The sequence below is a fragment of the Zootermopsis nevadensis genome, unplaced genomic scaffold (assembly GCF_977971745.1).
Source record: "Zootermopsis nevadensis isolate Lab colony 2312 unplaced genomic scaffold, Znev_1.0 Znev_ptg000012l, whole genome shotgun sequence".
Lineage (NCBI taxonomy): Eukaryota > Metazoa > Arthropoda > Insecta > Blattodea > Termopsidae > Zootermopsis > Zootermopsis nevadensis.
In genome coordinates, this window is record NW_028259144.1 from 8,534,680 (window position 1) to 8,556,020 (window position 21,341).

Here is a 21,341-nt window from a genome sequence, read left to right on the forward strand (position 1 = left end):
TAGTCGTGATGTAATCATCAGATATGTACAAAATTAGTGTCTTGTCCTGTTGGCTACACAGTGTTTAAATATATTAACACAGACGTTTCGTCTAAAAATACGGTTGCATTACTCGTGCACCGTCTTGTGTCTGTCTGTCTGTCTGTCTCCGTGAATGTGTCCCAGTGGTCCGCTAGTGTCAGTTGTCTGTACACACCGGCAATTGTTATTGTAAACTATTTGAATTTTTGAAAATGTTTAAATTCTGAAAAATTTGAAGTCTTCGAATTATTTAACTGATGATATTTTGGAAATTTTTAAATTTTATAAAATGTTTATAATTTTAATTTTTTATAATTTATTTTTCTAGATTTCGAACACGAATTTGGAATACGCCATTTTAAATAATTTCCTTCGATTTTCAGACACTCCAGCAATACCATTAATGCTACAACCAGTTATAATGCGTTTTCTGCTGCCCATTGCAATGACCAGGAACTACTACTGTAATCAGTAATAATTCATGTATTAGGTATGCGTTCTGTAGGGCCAACCCAACCGTTGTGACGATGTCTAGATCTATAGGAGGTGAAGATTTTACTCGATAGCCGACACTGGTTCCTGAGCGATAGCGAGACGTAGTCGATTATCGCGTAGGGCCAAATTCTAAAGATCGATTCTTGGTTAGTGCAACTAACTATTCAGCTTCTCTATTTAAGGCGCGTTCTCACGAATCAAGTTTAATTGACCGATTATAGTTGATCAACAAAAGTTGAATGAAATCTGTAGTGAGAACCTTTGTTTCAATAGAGTTGATCAACTTTTTAGTGGATCAAGAAAGGTTTGACCCAGTCAAACTTTATCGTTCAAGTGATGAGTCATCCGCCATTTGCTTTCAAGTTGAATCCTGTCTTGAAACGTGTGAACTTCAGTTGATTGTCAAGTTCGCTTTCAACTGGTCACGCCACTCGTGCATGTGTTGTGTTTTTGTTTTTAGTTTTTTGTTTTTGTGTTGTGTTTTAGTTAAAAAAATTAGCCTCAAGTGGTCTAAAAGTGTGATGCTAAAATTCTTAGAACTTTATCATAAGCATGATTGTCTTTGGAACCACCGACTGGATAAATATAAAAATAAAGATGCAAGAGAAAATGCTTTGGGTTCTATTGTCAAAGAAATGGAAATTGCTGGTCTGAAGAACAAAATTAAGACGATTAGAACGATGTATAAAAAAGAACATTCATTGGTTTGCAAATCAAAACAAGTCGAATGGGAACAGAGGAAGTATACGTGCCGAAACTGTTTTGGTACAAAAGAGCGGATCTCTTTCTAAATGGTGTTACAAATACAAGATTTTTGCTCATGTTAAATAAAATTATTTTTAGTTCTTCTTTTAACAAAACAGTTACTATCCGTACAACTTCACGCACAACTGCTTTCGACGCCATTTTTAACTGAAACTGTTGATCAGTTTCTATTGAAATGTGTGAACAAAAACTGATTCAAGGCATATTCAACTTTTGTTGATCAACTATAATCGGTCAATTAAACTTGATTCGTGAGAACGCGCCTTTACGTTCTAACAACTAATTCCCTAATAACCAATCCTGCTCGTTATGGTCTGCATAATGATGCAAGATAGCATGAACTCTCAGGTACAAAACAAAAAGAAATAGAAATTAAATAACCTACTTTAAATAAATCCCTATAGATACCAGCCTATATTTTAAATAACTATATAATAAATTATACGTCAAAATCGTATTAAACAGTCGCCATAATTAAATTCACATTAAAGAAATATCAACTGTGGTCATCAAAAACTTTTTATTTATACCTTTTTCCCCGTTAAATAAGGGTAATTTTATTTCGTTAAACACGGCATCTATACAAGTCTTTATTTCGAATCAAATTAATCACGTAACACCAGCTGTAGCAACAAAATCTTCTGTAAGATAAGTAAACATCCTGTTTATTGCGTATATCAGTCGAAACCTGAATCATTAATCCGTCTAACGCACAACACACCACATATCGTACCAATACCAACAATAAATGTTGTTAAAATATTCTGATAATGCCAACAGAACGTATTTTTACACGTGGGCATAATATAGTACTGAAATTAAAGCATGTCAACTGTCTGTAACGTAATAAACATTCAACAAATCAAGTTTATGATTAATTTTCACACGGGCTGTAGTCATAGTTTAGACCTGGGATACACAACCTACGACTCACGGGCCGGATGCAACCCGCGGCACTTCATGTAACCCTTTGACAAAGTTTGTTATCGACTTTATTAGGTGTCAAGATTTTTTTAATGTGCAGTGTTAATGCAAATGGGTTTATTTTTTGATATAACTGCAACAGTTCCTTACAAAACAGAAATATGATTCTTTGTAATGTTTATACGAGCACCATAAAATCAGGCCCAAGTTTCACATAAATAAATTAAGTTTAGACTATTCTTTAGTCAATGTTCACTTCTGTGCTAGTTACGATACTGATGTTTGAATGCTCCGGCCCTTATAGCATATTTACTTTTAATGTGGCCCTCCGGTCTAGAAGGTTGTTCACCCCTGGTCTAATAATTAGCTGCCCCATTAACCATAATGTAGTAGTCCTATTCGTAACAGTTTTTATTAAGATAGCTTAAACTCTGTTGGATATCCTACAAAGCGTTGAAAAAATAAACAGAACTTTATTAACCTCCTAAATTTTTATAAATGCCATTCTACATTTCATATAAATAAAGAGGCTAATCATACCTCAATATCGTTATTTAAACGGTTATTGTAAAGTAATTCACAAAAGTGAACGATTTTCCATAAAGGTAATTCAAACGTTTTCGGTTTTAATTGATGTTTCATTGACCAAAGAACTTGCTGCACTATTTTTACCCTTTCGTAAATTATACGCCCTTCCCTACAGACATCTTCACTTCGATTCAAAGTAGCCATTTACCTGAGATCAACAGCATCTGTAGTAGCAAAAATATTCATCTTTGCTGACAACCTGTAAGCACCCTGTTGCGGTTTATATGAAGTACAACTTGTTCCATTACTCCGTCAAACACACAAAAAACACTTTATACACCACTGACAATAACTGTTATTTAGAAATTGTAGCAGATATCTGCTGTTACATGTTTCGACTTGCGTCATGTAATACCGAACTCACGTGACAACCACACATTCTTATTCCTGATCCCCCATTGACTGACACACGAAGTACAGAGTCGGAAAATTGAACGGTAGAGGGCTGTTTCCAATACAGAACCCAAACACAGTACTAGCAAATTTGTCTTATACAGGTCGTTTTAATGAGGTACAAGACTAAATAAATTTATTAACCGATATTATTTGTTACAGGCTTAGTTAAATTCTCTTAGGTGCGCAAGTGTCTTTCTGCGTCATGGAATGACAATAGCTGCTGCTTACGTCAGTCTACGCTACTGACCGTTCCATGCACATTTCTTCGAATCATTCCATCAACACGTCTTACTTATTTCATTATTATTATTGCTGTTGCTGCAAAGAGTCTGTTTACAGACCAGTGATAAGTAGATATTTTTATCTATTTTTAGAGTCAAATAATTTCTTTCGCCACTTTAATGTTTTTAGAACAGAGAGTCACCACCACTGGACGGGGGAAGGGGGAAATTGGTTTGTCACAAACACGATGATTTGTCACTTTGAGTAACAACACTATTAAACAAATCATTAATAGATACAATTATCATTTGCGGCAATGGCTGTTGCTATACATAACCTTATACTCTAAACCCCAGAACCGTCAGTTGGATAAGCCACTGTGAAGCAAAGATAAATTAAACTTTATCAACCTACTTGACTTGCTTTATCACGAAATATCAGTCGAAATTTCAAATAAGTTAATTATACCTAAAATATCCTGATTAAAGTAGTTATTACACTGAATACATACATGGCATTAAACAAATTTTCACAGTTGTTAAGCAAAGCATTTTAGTTTTAATGATATTTTATAGCAAAAACAGAAGTTAATTTTATGCAAAATAGGTTATTGCATCGAGTGACCGCCTTAATGGTTGTGAACACTGACTCATGTTAAATTTGTTTGGATAAACTCTCCCCACTCCCCTATACATACCTTAATTTATTTCGGTTTAAAATAATCACTTGCCTGAGATCGAAGGTCGCAATATCTGCAGCACACTGAACACTTTTATGACCTAAGACTGGGTGGTGCATATGGATGGGGTATCTAGTAGACTTCGTACATATAACCTTTGTCCAATCCCTTCCCAGTGCACAAATAGCTTTTTTCTCTGCTCTAAAACATGTCATCAAAGTCATAGGGAATAAGGTAGCGCTCGAATTGAATGGTCTGCACCAGATACTAGCCTATGCTGATGATGTAAATTTGCTGGGAGATGGCATGAGTACCATAACCAAGAATGCAGAAATTCTCCTACAGCCTAACAAGGAAATAGGCCTAGAAGCAAATGTAGACAAAACAAAATCAGTATCAGCAACAAAAACAGAACATAATTATAAGTAACATATAATTTGAAAATGTTTAAAAATTTAAGTATATGGGAACAATAACAAATAGGCATGTGGTCCATGATGGAATTAAAAGTAGAATACATTCAGGGAACACGTTTTTATTCAATTCAAAAACTTATCTTGTTTACTGTTCAAAACAGGTTTGTATGGTTGTGAAACATGGTCTCTTACCTTGAAGGAAGAAGTGAGAATGTTATCAAATTACAAATTTACTTTTCCACACATTACAATATTCTTACCTAAAAGAATCATCACAAGAAATACAAAATGCTGGAGTGAGGACACCTTTGAGTATGAAAGTACTGACCAGTAAACTCACTTCCAGTTGCGATAATGGACACCGATAGGGTAAATTAATTTCATGGCTTGATTATAGCCCAGACCTACAACTATTACTTGGATCTGCAGCTGGTCCCACAATTCAGCTAACTCATTTGCATCTTTAGCACCATTTACACAATGGAGTTTATTGCAGATGAAACCTAAATACACTGACCTTACATTTATATCACTTAGAATCACATTGTACAGTTTTACGCCCAACCGTGTTTCTTTGGTGTATACAATTCAAAGCTGAGAGCCTAACTTTGAAAATAAGTTTAATCAAATGCTAAATATGATGTACTCTACTCATTGCCCTCATGATGGAGGCAGCGACAACCTCCAGAAGTTGGTAAACTTCTAGTAACTACTGTAAATCTTATAACCAATTCATATGAAAATTTATACAAAAGAATCCTTCATGCAAACTGCCAGCTCAACACTAAGCACACTGGAGTTAATGTCCATGCCTTGCTCTGGAAATGTTACTCCATTTATCACCTATCAAGAATCTTCTTGCTCTTCCTTCAAAGACATTTTTTTCCATCTGACAAGAAGGCCTCTGTCATATGCATAAGTGGTCAATGCGCTATACAGAAACAGTGAATTCAAATGGGAAATAAAAATAAGCAAAACCCAATTTCATTCTTCAAATGGCACCATGGACAAGCATCATTACCCTGTAGAACAGAATCAGTAAGGCACAACAAAACTGAGGCAGATTTTGCATTTGGATTACCAACATTTCTTTTTATTGGTTCATGAACGATTAATTACTAAGGTATCAACAGAACACATACTAATTTTATCTACCCCATTCATTTGTTACAAACTACTAACAGTATTGGAGTATCTCTACACATTACTTAAATTGACCAAGATGAACAACAGCGGCCAATCTTTTTTTCTTTAGACATTTCGGTGTATCTATTCTCAAGTGCCCTTGCGAGTCAATCAGCTTCACAGCTGGTTTATAAAAGTATTTAGTAATTTGAAGCGCAAAGCAGACACAATTTGTACATATAACTCAATTTGCATCACCCACCTTTGTTCGTGTTGGTCAGTATAACTTGCTTGACTGCAGCCTCCTGTCAAAACTTAAGTTCGATCAAAGAAATTAACACACAGACATCATAAAAAAGTTTAACCTTAAGCCAATCTTGCACTTTTCCCCTCAATATGCTGTAGAGTTCGGTTAAGTCGACCCTCCGCACGGAGGCAATACGTAGCCGTCAACCAACGTCTACTCTTATAAAAATGATTTTGGTGAAACATCAAATCTCCAAGATCTTCAGATATTGCAGACAAAATCACTGATAAATTTGTTTCATAAATGTTGGTGAATAAAAACCATAAAAATTTCACACATTTGTATTACATTTTGACATAGTACACACAATAGAATGAATACAATTGTTATACATTAGTTGATGCAAAATTGTGAAAGTAAAACAAATGTTCAAAGATCTGTTAACAAAATTTCAAAAGATACAGAGTCGCTAGAAAAATTATTTACTCTCCAATGTTGGATTTCATACATTATAAATTCAAAGGCCCTGGGACGTGTACAAATCATGCTAGAAAATGTAGAATCTTCCGAAGTTTGGGAACATGGACGACTTTAACATCACCGCATAAATATTAAAAGAAAATATTGAAGTATTTTTAAAAAATACACAATATTTAACATGGTAGCAGACTAATTGAAATTCTCCATCATAAATAGTGGGAAATTTACACACAAATTTATTCTTTTAATTAAAAAGTTGTCAGTGGAAACACGGTTCCGGAGAATTTGACGTAAATATGTCATACATGCTTTACATTTGAGATAAGTTTGATTAAGGCATTGCTTATTTAACTTGAATTAGTTACGCTTAAGATGGGTCAGTGGTAGCTGAATGTAATGTAATGAAATGAAATGAAATGTAATGTAAGGTAAGGTAAGGCAAAGTAAGGTATTTATTTTATTTAGTGTTCTGTCTGACGACAGGTCCATATGAACAGGATCCTTTCATCCTTTTCTCGGACTGGGACCTGTTCATATACGTTCTTGGCAGATGATCCAGAAGTGGTTTGCCATTGCCTTCTTCTGTGTGTGAGTGGAGTAATTGTTGGGATGCCACGGAGAAACCGGGGAAGCCCCCAGAGGAAAACTCCGTGTTGCATAGACCACGGCCTTGCCCAAAACAAGTTATAAATTCGGGCACCGCCGGGAATCGAACCCGAGACCCCAGGATTACAAGGCCAGCGTTCTAACCGCTAGACCACCGTGGCGGTAAGGTAAGGTAATGTAATGTAAGGTAAGGTAAGGTAAGGTAAGGTAAGGTAAGGTATTGTAATGTAAGGTAAGGTAATGTTACTATGTAGGTAACCATTGTTGTTAATTTGTTCATAAACAGATGACGTTTCCTAGGTAACATAACATTGAAGTTACACTTTTTCGTTTCCCTTTTTCGTAACACATTTTTGCGGAATGACCCTTCCTTATAGACGTATTTACGTCAAAAAATCCACTAGAACAATCATAAAATTGGACAATTTCAAAATATTTATAAAAGTTAAATATACAGGGTGATTCAAAAATGACTTTACAACTTTGAAAGTGTATAGAAATTTATTCAGAAGGCTTACAGAATCGGTTGAGGTGTCATTTTGTAGCAGAACAAATCAAGTTTTACCTCAAACAGTTGGTTCGATGTGATTGCCATTGGTGATACTGCAGCCATCCCACCTGAAATCAATTTCTTACCAAACACGATCCAGCATATCCGGTGTCACTTCTGCAACTGCGGCAGTGATTCGAGCTTTGAGCTCAGTGAGTTTGGCAGGTAAGGGTGGAACATACACACGATCTTTAATGAAACCCCATAAGAAAAAATCGAGATGTCAAATCTGGAGAACGAGGTGGCCATGCTATCGACCCTGTTCGACCAATCCACCGACCTGGGAAACGGTTATTGAGGAAATCCCGGACTTCTGTAAGGTAGTGAGGTGGTGTGCCGTCTTGCTGGAAGTAAATGCGTCCTTTTTGGTCATCTTCGTCTAACTGTGGTATGAGAAAATTTTCAAACCATTTTCAAATGCACTGCCGCTTGCGCTCGCGGTGACGGAATTCGGTACTACAGCACAACATGAGTCAAACTTGATTTGTTTTGCTACAAAATGACACCTCAACCGATTCTGTTAAGCCTTCTGAATAAATTTCTATACACTTTCAAAGTTGTAAAGTCCTTTTTGAATCACCTGGTATATATACACACACACACGTGCTAAACAAATTGTGGAAATTTAGCCCTTCTTATGCTGGCAGGACTGAATTATGCTGATGACAAGTTCAATTTGTTAAGTTTATAACATTTAAATTTGTAAGACTTGCATGCAAACAAGCCAGTGTGACATACAATGAAAGTACACTATCAGCTGTTTTACCTAATTCAGTGCTGGTTCATTTTATATTTTCTTTAAAACTAGGTTTCATCACAATAAAAAGATGCTGTATGGTTTTCCATTATTCCTAACTCCTGTAAAAACTGAAACCAAATATTTCTGGAAGTGATTATTCTAGTGTTACTTACGTATTTCCTCACATATGCTAAAAACATGTTGAAGAGGTAACACGCAACCTACGTAAAACTCACTCGTGTTACATTTTAGAATGTGAAATGTGTCTTTAGGTGAATTCCTAACAAAACATTCAAAAATTTGTCCAACAACAGAATACAGCGAAATTTTAACAAATCCAACAGCTTCCAAAATACAACTGCCAAGGCAAAGTTAATAACTACACATTTCAAAATTCTAATACTCACTTTTCTAAAACTTCTTTGCTGTCTTAATATTCATATTAAAAATGATCCGACTATACATACATACATACAATATAAGACAAAAAAATAACTCTTGCATGTATCAATCTCATTGGAACATGTGTACAAGATGTCAGTCAAGAAAAGATATTAAAAAAAACTCAGTTGCTTCAGGTGACAATCACAAGTGTTATACTCTACCGATTGTAATGTAGCAGACAATTTCTCTCCTCCAAACCACGGCGTCTTACTACGTAATTCCTATTAGTGTGCAACGATGCAATGGTTGCAGTCAGCATAATGCTGGTGTACGTGGAGTCATTAACGAAACATTATGCCACCTGGAACAAATAAAATTGTATAATAGTATTTTATCATTTATGTGGATAAATCACTACGGAACAAGGAAAAGCTCATCAACTATTTATGTAGAAGATAATCGAAAAGTCAGACAACCCATTCCCGACAGGTTCTATTTGTCAAAAAATACATTACAGTTTAATCAGAAAATAAAGAACAATGTTATATAAAGTGTCGCAAATATTCAGATAGTGTTCAACGATGGATGCTAGTTGTACTTGTGAAAAAGACATCCTTGCACTTCAACTGCTGAAAGACAACTGACGGACTGGACTGAACAGCTTGAACATATGACCTGCGTTGGCTCTTGCATATTCACAGTGATACTCTTGTGTTTATTAATCCAAGCAAACTGTAATAAATTGCAACCATCAAATATTTTATTATGGGTTGCTTGATTTTTGATCATCCTATACTTTCAAAAAACGTACGATTCTGACACGAGAGAAACAATGTACATCATTCTCAATGAATGTGGTACTCCCATGAAATCATACGGTTAATTAAAAACCCTTGTTTCACACATCAAAGTTAGAAAATGGAGGTTCCTGTTGAAAAAGAAACTGAACTAGATAAGTATTATCTAATGTATGTGGATGCAAATTTGGTCACCTATTAGCCTTGTATTTTTCCCTGATTGCTTGCTGAGGATGCACACTCGCATTTGAATAGGTCTGATTCAAATGAGAAATACAAGATTTTAAATCCTCAAACTTGTATTTAGTTGACTTTTCTAAATCTTCGGGCCACGCTTCTTGATCTAGTGTGTGTCGTGCAAGCGCTATGCACGCAGCTGCCAATTCAGATGGAACATATTGTAAATATGGATCTGCTTCTAGAAGTGACAGTTCACCCAGGTACTGAAACAAATAAAAACATTTATATTTTAAAATAAGATTTCTTCTGCATTTTTCATCAAGTATACATTACTCCCCATTACCTGAGCTATGAGAAGTATTAAAAAACCCATAACGTGCAATTTAGAAATGAACCTGAAAATGCAATTACAATCTTAAATAGGAACAACAGTTGAGATTAAAGCCACACTGGCCAAAACATTCCCATTAGTTATTGCATCTTTTATGTTGATGTATAGTCACTCTCAGTGGACTACTGGTTAGCGTGCTCACCACTGGACCCAAGGTTCGCAGGTTCAAACCCGACCAAAGACAACAGATTTCTAAGGGTGATAGAAATCTGTAGCACAACTTCCTTTGGAGAGGAATTAAAGCTGGCGGTCCCATGTCGTAGATTTACGGCATGTAAAAGAACCTTACAATCATGATATGAGATGTTTCATAAACAAAATTCAGCTGCAATTTCTCAATCAAGTCTCTCCTGATTCACTACTAGATAGCTGTCAGTCAAAATCCAGATTGAGTAGAAATTGTGCAGTCAGTAGGCTGGTCACTCACTACTCACAAACACACATTAAAAGACCAAGGAAACCTCCAAAAGGAGGCCCTATGCTCTGAAAGAGGGTGGTAGGTAATAAAGAAGATGATGTTGATGGATAACTGATCTTGGTACCATCATTAAATAAGAGGAACAGTAAAAATAAATTTCTACTGCTTTGGTAAAAAAAAGTGTAATGAAATGTCAAACAATTTTATTTAAGAAGGCTAAATATCTAAAGCCTATCAAAAATAAAAATTAATATTATAATCAAGTTATAGTTTCAGGGCAGTGAATTCAAAACTACTTCTATGAAGAATTCCTTCAGGGTTTGTAAATAAATTACCCTAATCTAAAATAATGATTTCACATTAAATTCATAATTTGATTCCTTCCCCAACTAAACACAAGAAAGCGCATAAGATAACCTTCTTCATGCCACCTAGTAACACAGTTAAATTAATTTTCAGTCAACACAATTTTATTCTAACTTAATATTTGCATACTTTCAAACATGTTCTGACGCTAGTGCGTCATCAAGCCGTGAACACCTTTGTTGTCACATATGTATAAAATGTATGTCCTCATACACAGTTGTAACTTTATGGTGGCTCTTGAGTTTTCGCTGCACTGTAAACTTGTTCACATCTACCCCAGAAAAGTACCATTTAAGGTGTGTATGGGTTAGTTTGCTGATAGCTGAGAGAGAAGCGGGTTGGGTTGAGTTGAGATTTTAGTAAGGAGATACTAGCAAGCATGTAGATATAATCAATAGTATGCAGCTTTTCTAAAGTTTTAATAAAACGAATAATTTTTAAATAAAGATAACTCACTTACATTCAAAAGTATAATGGAACAGTGGTAAACATCCTGAGTAATAAATAGCACTGTTTTTTACAGTAATGAAAGATTAATACGGCATTTCCTCGATTTTAAGACAACCTTGATTCAGTAACAGGTTTTCTGGAAAAAATACTTATACTGGTTCTTAGACATCATAAAATGTAAGATGTCCTAATTCCAGAAATTTTAAAACATGAAAAAAAGCATCTTAAATTGAGGAAATATAAAATGTACAACCATATTTGTAGCTACTCTGCCACTACTAACCCCCCTTCCTATTAACAGAGCTCGCTGTTGCAGTCATAAAAAAAAAGATCTATACCCGGTGCATACTACTTTGGCTTCTTGTAATGGAGCTATTACATGGTACTTATATTTACGTGCTATCCCACCAGCAAGCTCGTTTGTCTTCAGCTCCACAACGGAGTTTCTGTTTAGTTCACCTTGCATAAACCACAATGTTCCACGAGAACCAAATCATAGAAATGTAACCACAAAATATATCATAGAAGTTTCATCTTCCTACCAGATTAAGAATTTAATTCTTAACACTAACAGTGACATACAATAAATAACTGAAAAACAGACAAGACCCTTAACAAACAAAATGAAAACTAAACATAGCAAGATCTTCATCTCACTTGGTAACCATTACAAATAGCAGCGTTACATGCGCACAACTTTATCTGCCTGACCATTTAATAGATTACAATGCTATGCCTACAGGGTATCTGCAGTTTTCAGGTTGTTTTAAGTTGTCAGTATCTGACACTTAAACTTTTTCACAGACAGACACAACATTAAGAAAGACCAATTTAAAATCAACACCAACACTATTTAATGTACTTAAAAATACAAATGACTTGTACTTACCATGGCAAGGAACATCGTCATTTCTGAAAGATCATTAGAAACTGAAAAGCTTGTGATGAAACTCAATGTTGTTGGAACTGAGAGATCAAATGCAAGAACTTTAAGAATTAGATGCTCCATTCGCAGTACCTGTTTCTTCGTGTATGTGTCATCAGTGATGTACACAAATTCTCTCACATCAGGAGGATATATTTCTTCATATTTCCTAAAATCAAGTAGCAATTGATTATAATAATATACAATATTTATGCTCACTTCACTACATAAAAAATTCAAAAAGTGTATTCCACACTGGGTTTCTTGTGGTGTGCATTTAGAGGTATTAAATCCACCATGTCTGATAGTTCCCACTTTTGCTACCAGATCACAGCACATCAACATTTATCTCACAACTTTCCTCATCCATCATTTTGTCATCACCACTTGTAGGATAATCATAAGCATGATTTTGAGGTTGTGCAGACAACCGCCAGATCAAATTCTATCCAAATTCATCCACTAGTTCTTGAGAAGCATAAACTGGACAGGCAGAAGGGCAAACATGACCAGCCCATTATGCTTTCTTGCTACGCACTTTGTGCAAAGAACACATAATAAATATGTATGACTTTACGACCCAATTATTTTTAAAATATTATTCTACTGCAGTCTCTCACAGCTGAGACCACACAACATTACATGCTGAAAATAAACTTTCATTTTAAATTATACTATTTTACTCAAATAGAAAAGTTTAGATCTGTAAGACAAGTTTTTAAATCACAAGCTTAAAATGAGTGGGAAGGCAAAAATTAACAAAAGAATTATAATTCTGTAAATTTATAGCTTACATATGTAATAACCAACAGCCTGGCTATCTGTATTTGTACCTGGTAAAGAGAAAATTCTTTGAAATATGTCAAAATTCAAATATTTTGAATAACAGTAATAAATCAAAATTGTATTCATGAAGAAATTAAGAGCAAATTAAATCCAGAAACTGCTTGTTACCATGTTCTCAGAATCTCTTCCCCCTCACCCCTGCTATCTAAAAAAACAAAGATTGAAATGTATAAAACTATAATTTTACCCATTGTTTATATGAAACATGGTGATTCATGTAAAGAGAAAAACAAAAATTGAGAGCAGAGTGCTTAGAAGAATATTTGTACCTAACAGGGATGAAGTGATAAGTTGCTGGCAAAAACGTTTTGAAAAAATTGATTATCACAATTGCTGCTTTGCATAGGTTTACAAGTGACACATATGTTATCGACTCTAAAACCCAACAAACAAATTGTCAGCAAATTTCAAACATGTAACGAAAGTAATTTATGCACATTTAAATAAAACTTATATTTGAGCATATACTATGGTAATTTGACATTTCTGATTAAGAACTGATAAAGACAACAAAAACTGGCTATTATCTTTGAAAAATACTGACGGAAGAAGATCAAACCACTAGAGGATGGCATCAGACTAAACAACCTTTTTGCCCTCCACAACAGAATAAATTGTGCGTGTTCACTTGAAACTATAACTGACCTAAATTTTAAAGAGTTCTGATGACATTGCGTTGCACTCGGGATTACTGAATTCTTGGACTTTGACCATCATCTGGTATTCAACAGAACACGTTTCGAAAACTGGACCTGTTCCCGTCCTCGGGTGAAAAGGGAAGGAACACCTATTCTGATCAATCTATTACAAAGAGCTAACATCCAGTAATGTAGCCAGGTCCGGTGACTAAGGTTAGCTCTTTCTAACAGACCCAACTGAGAAGACGCTCCTCCCACTTCATCTGACAATGGCAACAGATCCAGTTTACAAAACATTGTGTTCTTTTGAATACTATACGATGGTTAAAGTCCAAGAATTTAGTAAGCCTGAGAATAAATTACTTGCCATTCTTCTCATTACTTATGGCATGATTACCCAGAAGACAGAATCAGCATGACACCTTGAATTGCAAAACATCAATTAAGTTACGAGTTTCTTTTCTTTGCCATTAACAAAACTTTTACCCCAGGGGTTCTCAACCTGTAGGTTGGAGACAGTCTGCTGACATGCATTTTGCAGCCAATGCACATTTTTGTAATAGTGTATCACGCTGCATTATGATAAAAATAATAATCCAACAAATTTGTCAAAAAAATCAGTAATACGTAAACGTGTGATAGCAAGTTAGTAACACTTTTCATAATCTGTCAGGATATTCAAGAAATTTTCATTCATAATCTGAAAGCGTGTGAGCCAGTATGAAAGTGTAAATGTGGCTTCAGGTCCTAGAAGGTTGAAAAACCCTGGTCTATCCCACAAAAAACCAAACTTCTTATACGTCACCAAACAATACAGGTTGGAAACTTACGCAGCAATGAACATCGCAGCTGTGCCAACAAGTTGCAACTTAGCACGAACAACAGACATAAAGCTTAGAAAGCGATCAATGTATGATACAGCAAGATACAATGTCTCAGTCTGCAATCGATATTCCTCAGCTACTTCCACTAACCAGTCCACCAGAATTGAACGCATTGCGTATGTAATGTCAGGCTGCTTCCTCATATATCCAGGCTTCGGACGATGGCGAGTCTGAAAATGATTACAAATGTTTCCTCATTTTTACAACTATGTACTACAAGCTATGTTTCGGTGGCCATATTTGGACAAAGCCTTTCTGCTATGCAATATCAATATACTGCTTACTGCTCTTCTTACTGGGTCAGCCACTGCAACAGTGAGTATCATTTACCCTTTATTATGCTGATTAATTATGGTGGTGGTAACAGCAAACCATAAATATTCATGTCTGACAAAAAGTTGAGCAAAATATTTGTATAGAACATGAATAAGTTTAAACAAGAAGTGAGATTTCTGGTTCGCACAGCAGCAAGTATAATGACGGCTGTCTTCTGGGTTGCAGCAGCACGTAGTATGGCAGAAAATTACCAATATTTTAGAGGTCCTTGCTGCCTCCATCATCAACAGATCTCTGAAACATTAGTAAAACTTCTACCAGACAAGACAGCACTACAACCCAGAATACAGCCATCTTCACACTAACTGCATGTGAGAACCTCAAGTCCTACTTACAGCATCTCTGTAATAAGTTAAGTAAACTTCAATCTGTGATATAGCTGCAATCTCACTAAATACTTAGAAAAGGTGGTTATCAATAGTGTTTGCCATTAAACAATCAATGGAAATAATCAATTTTTTACCTTGCATTTGACTGTGCTACTTACTGGTCTATTTTGAGACTTCATATGTCACCATATTTCAGTCCTGCCTCACAAATATTTTACATTTTCTGATGCTGTATGATCAAATTATCATGGTTCTGCAAATACAGTCAAACCTCGGTTCACGAACTTAATTCGTTCCTGAAGGTCGTTCATAAACCGAAACTATTTTCCCCATAGGAATTAATGTAAAATGGATTATAATCCGTTCCTGTACCCCAGATGATTGCTTATTTAAAATTTTACAACAGTACTTTGTGCACAAGTTCTTAACACAAAATCAATGGGAACCATTAAATCCATCACAAAAAAAAAAAACACAACACTAAGCAGATCAAATATAGACGAAAACTAAATTTAGTTTTACTGTACCTGTATGGAGGAGAGTCGACGGCGTAAGTGGAAGGTGGTGAGGAAGTGGAATATTATTGTTTGGAAGGGGATTCTTTTTCTTTTTTCTGTCTCTTGGCACCACTTGACTCTGCATCAGACTTATTGGGCCTCTGTCTCACTAAAAAGTTGTCCAGCGTGATTTGTTTTTGTCTACGTTTTAAAATGTTCCTAAAGTGATACATGGCATTATCATTGAAAATGTTTATGCTGCGGCTTGCTACTGCTTTATCGGGGTGATATCGTTCCACGAAACTTTGCACCTCACCCCATTTTGCACAAATTTCACGGATCAAAGAAGTAGCAAGATCAGAGACACGAACACCATTTTCATGTTTGGCTATGATTTCTTTCTTAACATCTATCATGATATTGATATTTTTTTCTTTTCACTTTGCTGCTATCATTGTCTTTCTTTGGCCCCATGCTGGATCATTCTTCTACGAATACTGCCGACGCCGATACTCCCAGCTTATCGCTCCACGATGTTGACGGCTTGCGTGTTCGTAACTCGAGACACAGTACGTAATCTGAGACGCTTTGTGTTCAGAAAATTTGTTCGCAAACTGAATTGTTCGTGATCCAAGGCGTTCGTGAACCGAGGTCTGACTGTACTGCAAAGAAAATCCTCTATTCCTGACAGAAAAATCTCGAAATTCAGACAAAGGCAAGTTATATGAGCAGCATTGTAGGTGCAGTTTAAAAAACTTTATAATTTCCTTACTCTTCTAATAATCATACACAGCACAAGTTTTACACACATCCAATTACAGAAAATCATGTATGCAATATGGTGGCCATGTACACGTGTCATTGAATTTTAGGTTTAATTGTCGATGATGTTGCTCCAGACTGTGACAGCATGTGGACTTGTAAGTATATATAAACATTTCATCAAAACATACTACTACACCTTCAGGCCTAAAGATGGAGACAGTATGTTTCTCCAACATCTTCAGTGATGTAAGAAACTGAAATCTAATATAGGCTTACTCAGTTACCATCCCCTTCTGTCAACCTCTCGTCACTGCTCTGTAAAGATACAAAGAAAACACTTCCACTTCTACAAACTAACTAACTAGATGGCTTAGGGGACCCGAAGTCTCATCGCTAAATTAACCAAAGCCCTCCACTGGTCCCTGTCCTTGGCCAGCAAAGTCCAATCGCCTTCAACTCCTATCTCCCATATATCCCACTTGATATTATCCTCCCATCTACGTCTAGATCTCCCTTCAGGCTTACCGATCAATAACCAGTGTACACCTCTTGTCCCATCCATGCATGCCACAAGCCCCGCCCATCTCATTATTCTCGACTTAATCACCCTGACAACATTGGTGAGCACAAATTTTTAAGCTCATCATTATGCAGTTTTCTCCATACCCCATCATCTTCCCTCCTAGGCCTAAATATCCTCCTGAACACCATATTCTCAAACACCTGCAATCTATGATACTCCCTCAGATTGAGAGACCATTTTCACACCCATACAAAACAACAGGCAAAATTATTTTATACTTAAATTTTCAGGTTCTTAAAATCAGATGGGAAGACAAAATATTTTGAACTGAGAAGTAGCAAGCATTTCCAGAATTTAGTCTTCCTAATTTCCAGATTTGTTATTGTTGTTCCCACATATCTGAACTTCGTCACACTTCCAAAGGATTTATTAGCCACCCTAAGATAATTCTGCCCGCCTGTCTGCTGACGAGATACTACTATGTACTTAGTTTTTTTCTGAATTTACTTCTAGCCTTTAGTAAAACTTCTGTGTTCCTCTTTATTGTGTTTATATCGTCACCAAAAAAATTCACATCATCAGCATATGCCAATAGCTGATGTGTTCCATTCAATTGTAAACCCTCCTGCCTATCTTAGACTTTCCTGATGGCATATTCTAGCGCAAAGTTAAAGAGCAATGGAGAAAAATCATCTCCTTGTCTCAGACCATTCTTGATGGAAAATAAGTCAGATAAATATATACCTGTAAGAATTTTGTTACAGGTTTCATTAGCACATTTTTCTTATACTCAGTAGCTTCTACAAACACAATTAGAAGCCATTACTTTGACCTTGTAGTTTTGTTTCACTATTGTTTCTGAATACTCTTTCTCAACTTAAAGCACAATAATGATACACGACCAAATATTATTCAAAAATCTCTATTTACAAACCTCTGCCTCACGTAAGTACAGATAAATTTCCTCCTTGTATTCATCAATATCCAGAAGCAATTCCTGTGCCGACTTTGACCCCTGCTTGATTGGGGTACCCAGAATACCAGATCTGTCCAAAGACATTGGGGAACCACCTGTACTATCTTCTTCAAAGATATCATGTTTAATACTAATCTCCTGTAGTGGTTGCCGATGAAGATTTGTTACAGTTGCTGGTAAACCAAACTGTCTTATTCTGCAATTATTTATACATGATGCTTGAGGTTTACTATCCCTTAGAACAACAGACTTCTCTTCAACTAATTTGTCTTCATGAATCGTAAATGGTGCCTTCTGTACTATCTGTATTGTGCTTTTCTGCTTAGCACACAGGTTTTCATCCTGAGATGTAATTTCCTGCAAGATGCAAATTAACATATAATAAACTCATATTTCTGCAATCACACTAAGATAGAGAACAAACATCACAATGCTCAAACAAATCTACAAACAGATACATACATTTAGCAGCTTACTAATGCACTGTAAAACACATTAATAGCACACAATCTGCATCTTACTGCACTTAACTTGAAGAAGTTTAATATATGAAGATATAATTGACCGGAAACGCACAAAACCTATTGAAACTGAAATTTCCAACATCAGTGTGCCTGAAAATGACTCATTATGCAAAATTAAAGTTCGGTTATAAATCACATAATCATAAATAATGATAAAATAATCCGATAATTAAAAGAATTCCGCAAATTCTAAAAGAATAATAACTTTCTTATAAGACCTGACAATCAGCTGTTAAATTACAAATATTGTAAAGTTATTCACCCAATGTAACGGTACATTTAACTTACCTGTTTGGGCTTCTGTGAAGGAATTCGGGTTGTGTTTTTATTTATCACACCCAAAACGGGCCTCCTTTGCTGCTGAGATTGTTCCTTTTGGGTTTGCCTCAAATTTGGGCCACAATTTTCTTGATCTTGATTAATTCGAAAGGTAGCCATGTTCTCTGTGTAACGGTCGTCTATGGCTTTAGATACTAAATACAAATGTGAATTAAATAACTTATGGAACGAAGTAATAATGATTTGAATACAGGAGCACAAGTGTTACAATCTTTACAATGTTTAAGACTACCTTCTAACTATGACTCTAATTTCATTCTGATCATACTAACGCCATACGTCCTACACTACCTATGCAAGAATTGTCACAAAACGTTAAAACCTCCGCGAGTCTTGAAACAAACCAATCACAAAACACATTGCCGTCACGTGGTCATCTAGCTTCCGTAATCACAGATGATTGGAAATATGAGTAATCAACGTCACTACAAATTTGCATAAAAAAGAAAGAAAACAAATCCCGTTGCATTAATTTATTTATTTTTCTATTAATCGACTCACAGAATTGTTAAGTAATCTATAAATTTTAACTATCCCGAATTATTGTATAAACGCATAAGTTAAACAAAATTACCACAGATAAACAAAAGTAAATACAACTGAAATCTATGGTTGATAGAACTTTGAGAAATATATATTTAATAATATTAATTTGCGCATGATGTTGGTTTTATTTTGTGCATGAGATTGTTCCATTTATTGTACCACTTTAGAAATGAAGGGGGAGCAAACTAGGTAGAAATTAATATGTCTTGTTAGCAAAATTTGAACTATACCTATAATATTCTTTAAGGGCATCTAGACTACGGAATACTTTTAAAATGCAGCAACTACAATTTCAGAATAGACAATAAACATTTAATTATAGGAATGATAAAATTAAGAGCAGGTATATTTTGTAAATTTTGTCATCTTCTAACAATAAATATATGAACAAACTATGCACAACTACAATTGCACCTGTTTTTCTTATATGGATAAAATAGAATAGAATTTATATTCTCTAATTTCTTAATAGTAAAATTTAGGAATGTGGAATGTCTTAATGGCTCAGTCTGTCCCTCAGGGACAGTTTGGTTGTGGTACCATCATTATAAGTGTATTAAAGTATAAAAATTATTTTACTCTTCAATGTACCTACCTATCAAAATTCTAATAATCTACTGTACTTTCAAGACTAGAAATCCACAGAATTAAAGAAGCAGATGATTACAAATGCACATAAAAGAATAAGATTCTCTTTACAAGATGATTTCTAATGCAAACTAAAATTAAACAATTCTATTTAGTCTGGTAGAAGTTTACTGATGTTCCTTGCTGCCTCCATCCATCCATCCATCCATCCATATAAAAAATCAATGTACAATTGTTATTTTCAGAATAAATCATGTAGACAATTAAAGGTTCTTTAATGATTAAGCAAACATATCAAATGCACCTCTTGCTTTTTATCATTTACTATTCTGGCCACTTGGTCACTGAAACACATGTTTACACCTACCTCCCAAACAATGTGGTGGTCTAAAACCTTTTTTCATCACCTCTTTGCTAACCCTATATTTTATTGCATGAAACTCCAGATCACATATAGAATTGGATTAAATTATTCATATGAAAACTACTAGGTAAGGAGCAGGATATAACAGGTCGTGGGTACAAAGGCCCCACAGCAAACGTATAAGTGTAGAAATTTGGATAGATCAGCAGTTGAGGAACTGCTAGCAGTGTCCAAGTGGGTTATGGTAAGAATCTCCTTACTTAAGCATAAGCATAATTTAATGAAATGTTGTTTCTTACAGCAATGAGTATGGAGAAGGAGCCAGTATCAGGCAGGTAGGGGAACAGCATTTAAGATTACAGAAAAGAAATGGAATGTAAAGAGGGAAGAGAAAGAAAATATTGAAAAATGGAAATTATTTATCTGAATGCTCCATGATAAATATGCTATTGGAGCTCCTTAAACCAGGTCTCAGTGTAATGATAGGTCAGTCCAATGTAGACTTGACCACATTTGCAAGGCAGGTTGCATACACCTGGAGTCATGGGTCCAATGTCTTTTACAGATTATACAAAACTGGGAACCTTCCTTGGGTAGAGGTCCACAGATTATGTCTCTGGACAACATCCTGCTGATGTAGGTTGTGCCCACAGTGGGCAGGAAGGTAAATGACATGGGTTTCTCTGGGGACAGGATGACTATTTATGGTAAACTGAGAGTCTTTTAGATTTTCTGGTTGCTGTAGCAATTGTGCCTGAAAGTGGCCCTAAGGAACTCCAGTTCATCATGCAGGCCTTCAGTTACAAAAGAGTTCTGATCCTGTGCACCAACGTATTAAATATAGCACATAGATAACCTTATGTCTCTTTGTTAAAAGGGGAAAAGAGAATTGGATGGGTTTACTGTAAATGTTATGGCTCACTTGCCGAAAACACACACGACCTCTAAAATCATCACCACAATGTTGTCTATATGCAGAACATGAAGTATGTGGATCTCCCCCTGAGGAAAGTTTCCGTAGT

At 35.5% G+C, this 21,341-nt stretch overlaps 2 protein-coding genes across 4 annotated transcripts in view; both read right to left on the minus strand.

Moving 5' to 3' along the window:
- LOC110832951 (uncharacterized) overlaps positions 1–3,292 on the minus strand; it is a 199,139-nt gene extending 195,847 nt beyond the window's left edge. The window contains exon 1 of the mRNA XM_022070455.2: positions 2,942–3,292. Within this exon, the coding sequence (XP_021926147.1) occupies positions 2,942–2,957 (16 nt within the window). The 5' untranslated portion in view covers positions 2,958–3,292. The remainder of the gene's footprint in view (positions 1–2,941) is intronic.
- A 1,317-nt stretch (positions 3,293–4,609) lies between these two features.
- Positions 4,610–21,341, minus strand: CycA (cyclin A). 3 transcript variants are annotated; one of them, XM_087347860.1, is made up of 7 exons: positions 21,246–21,341; positions 18,771–18,955; positions 17,917–18,315; positions 14,479–14,702; positions 12,129–12,333; positions 9,630–9,877; positions 4,610–8,998 (listed from the first exon to the last, which is right to left on the minus strand). In XM_087347860.1, the coding sequence occupies exons 1-7, from the start codon at positions 21,271–21,273 to the stop codon at positions 8,950–8,952; spliced, it is 1,338 nt and encodes a 445-aa protein (XP_087203986.1). In that variant the 5' UTR covers positions 21,274–21,341; the 3' UTR covers positions 4,610–8,949. The 3 variants fall into 3 exon arrangements, with proteins under 3 accessions (XP_087203986.1, XP_087203987.1, XP_021926305.1); XM_087347861.1 differs by having other exon boundaries at positions 21,242–21,258; XM_022070613.2 differs by lacking the exon at positions 21,246–21,341 and adding an exon at positions 20,323–20,341.

Bases quoted from the DNA above. Each gene is read 5' to 3' on its own strand.
- CycA (XM_087347860.1), bottom strand. From the start codon at position 21,273: ATGATTTTAGAGGTCGTGTGTGTTTTCG. The intron at 18,316-18,770 runs GTAAGTTAAATG...TGCATCTTGCAG, and splicing joins CTTCACAGAAGCCCAAACAG to GAAATTACATCTCAGGATGA. The intron at 14,703-17,916 runs GTTTGTAAATAG...AATCATTTTCAG, and splicing joins TGTACTTACGTGAGGCAGAG to ACTCGCCATCGTCCGAAGCC.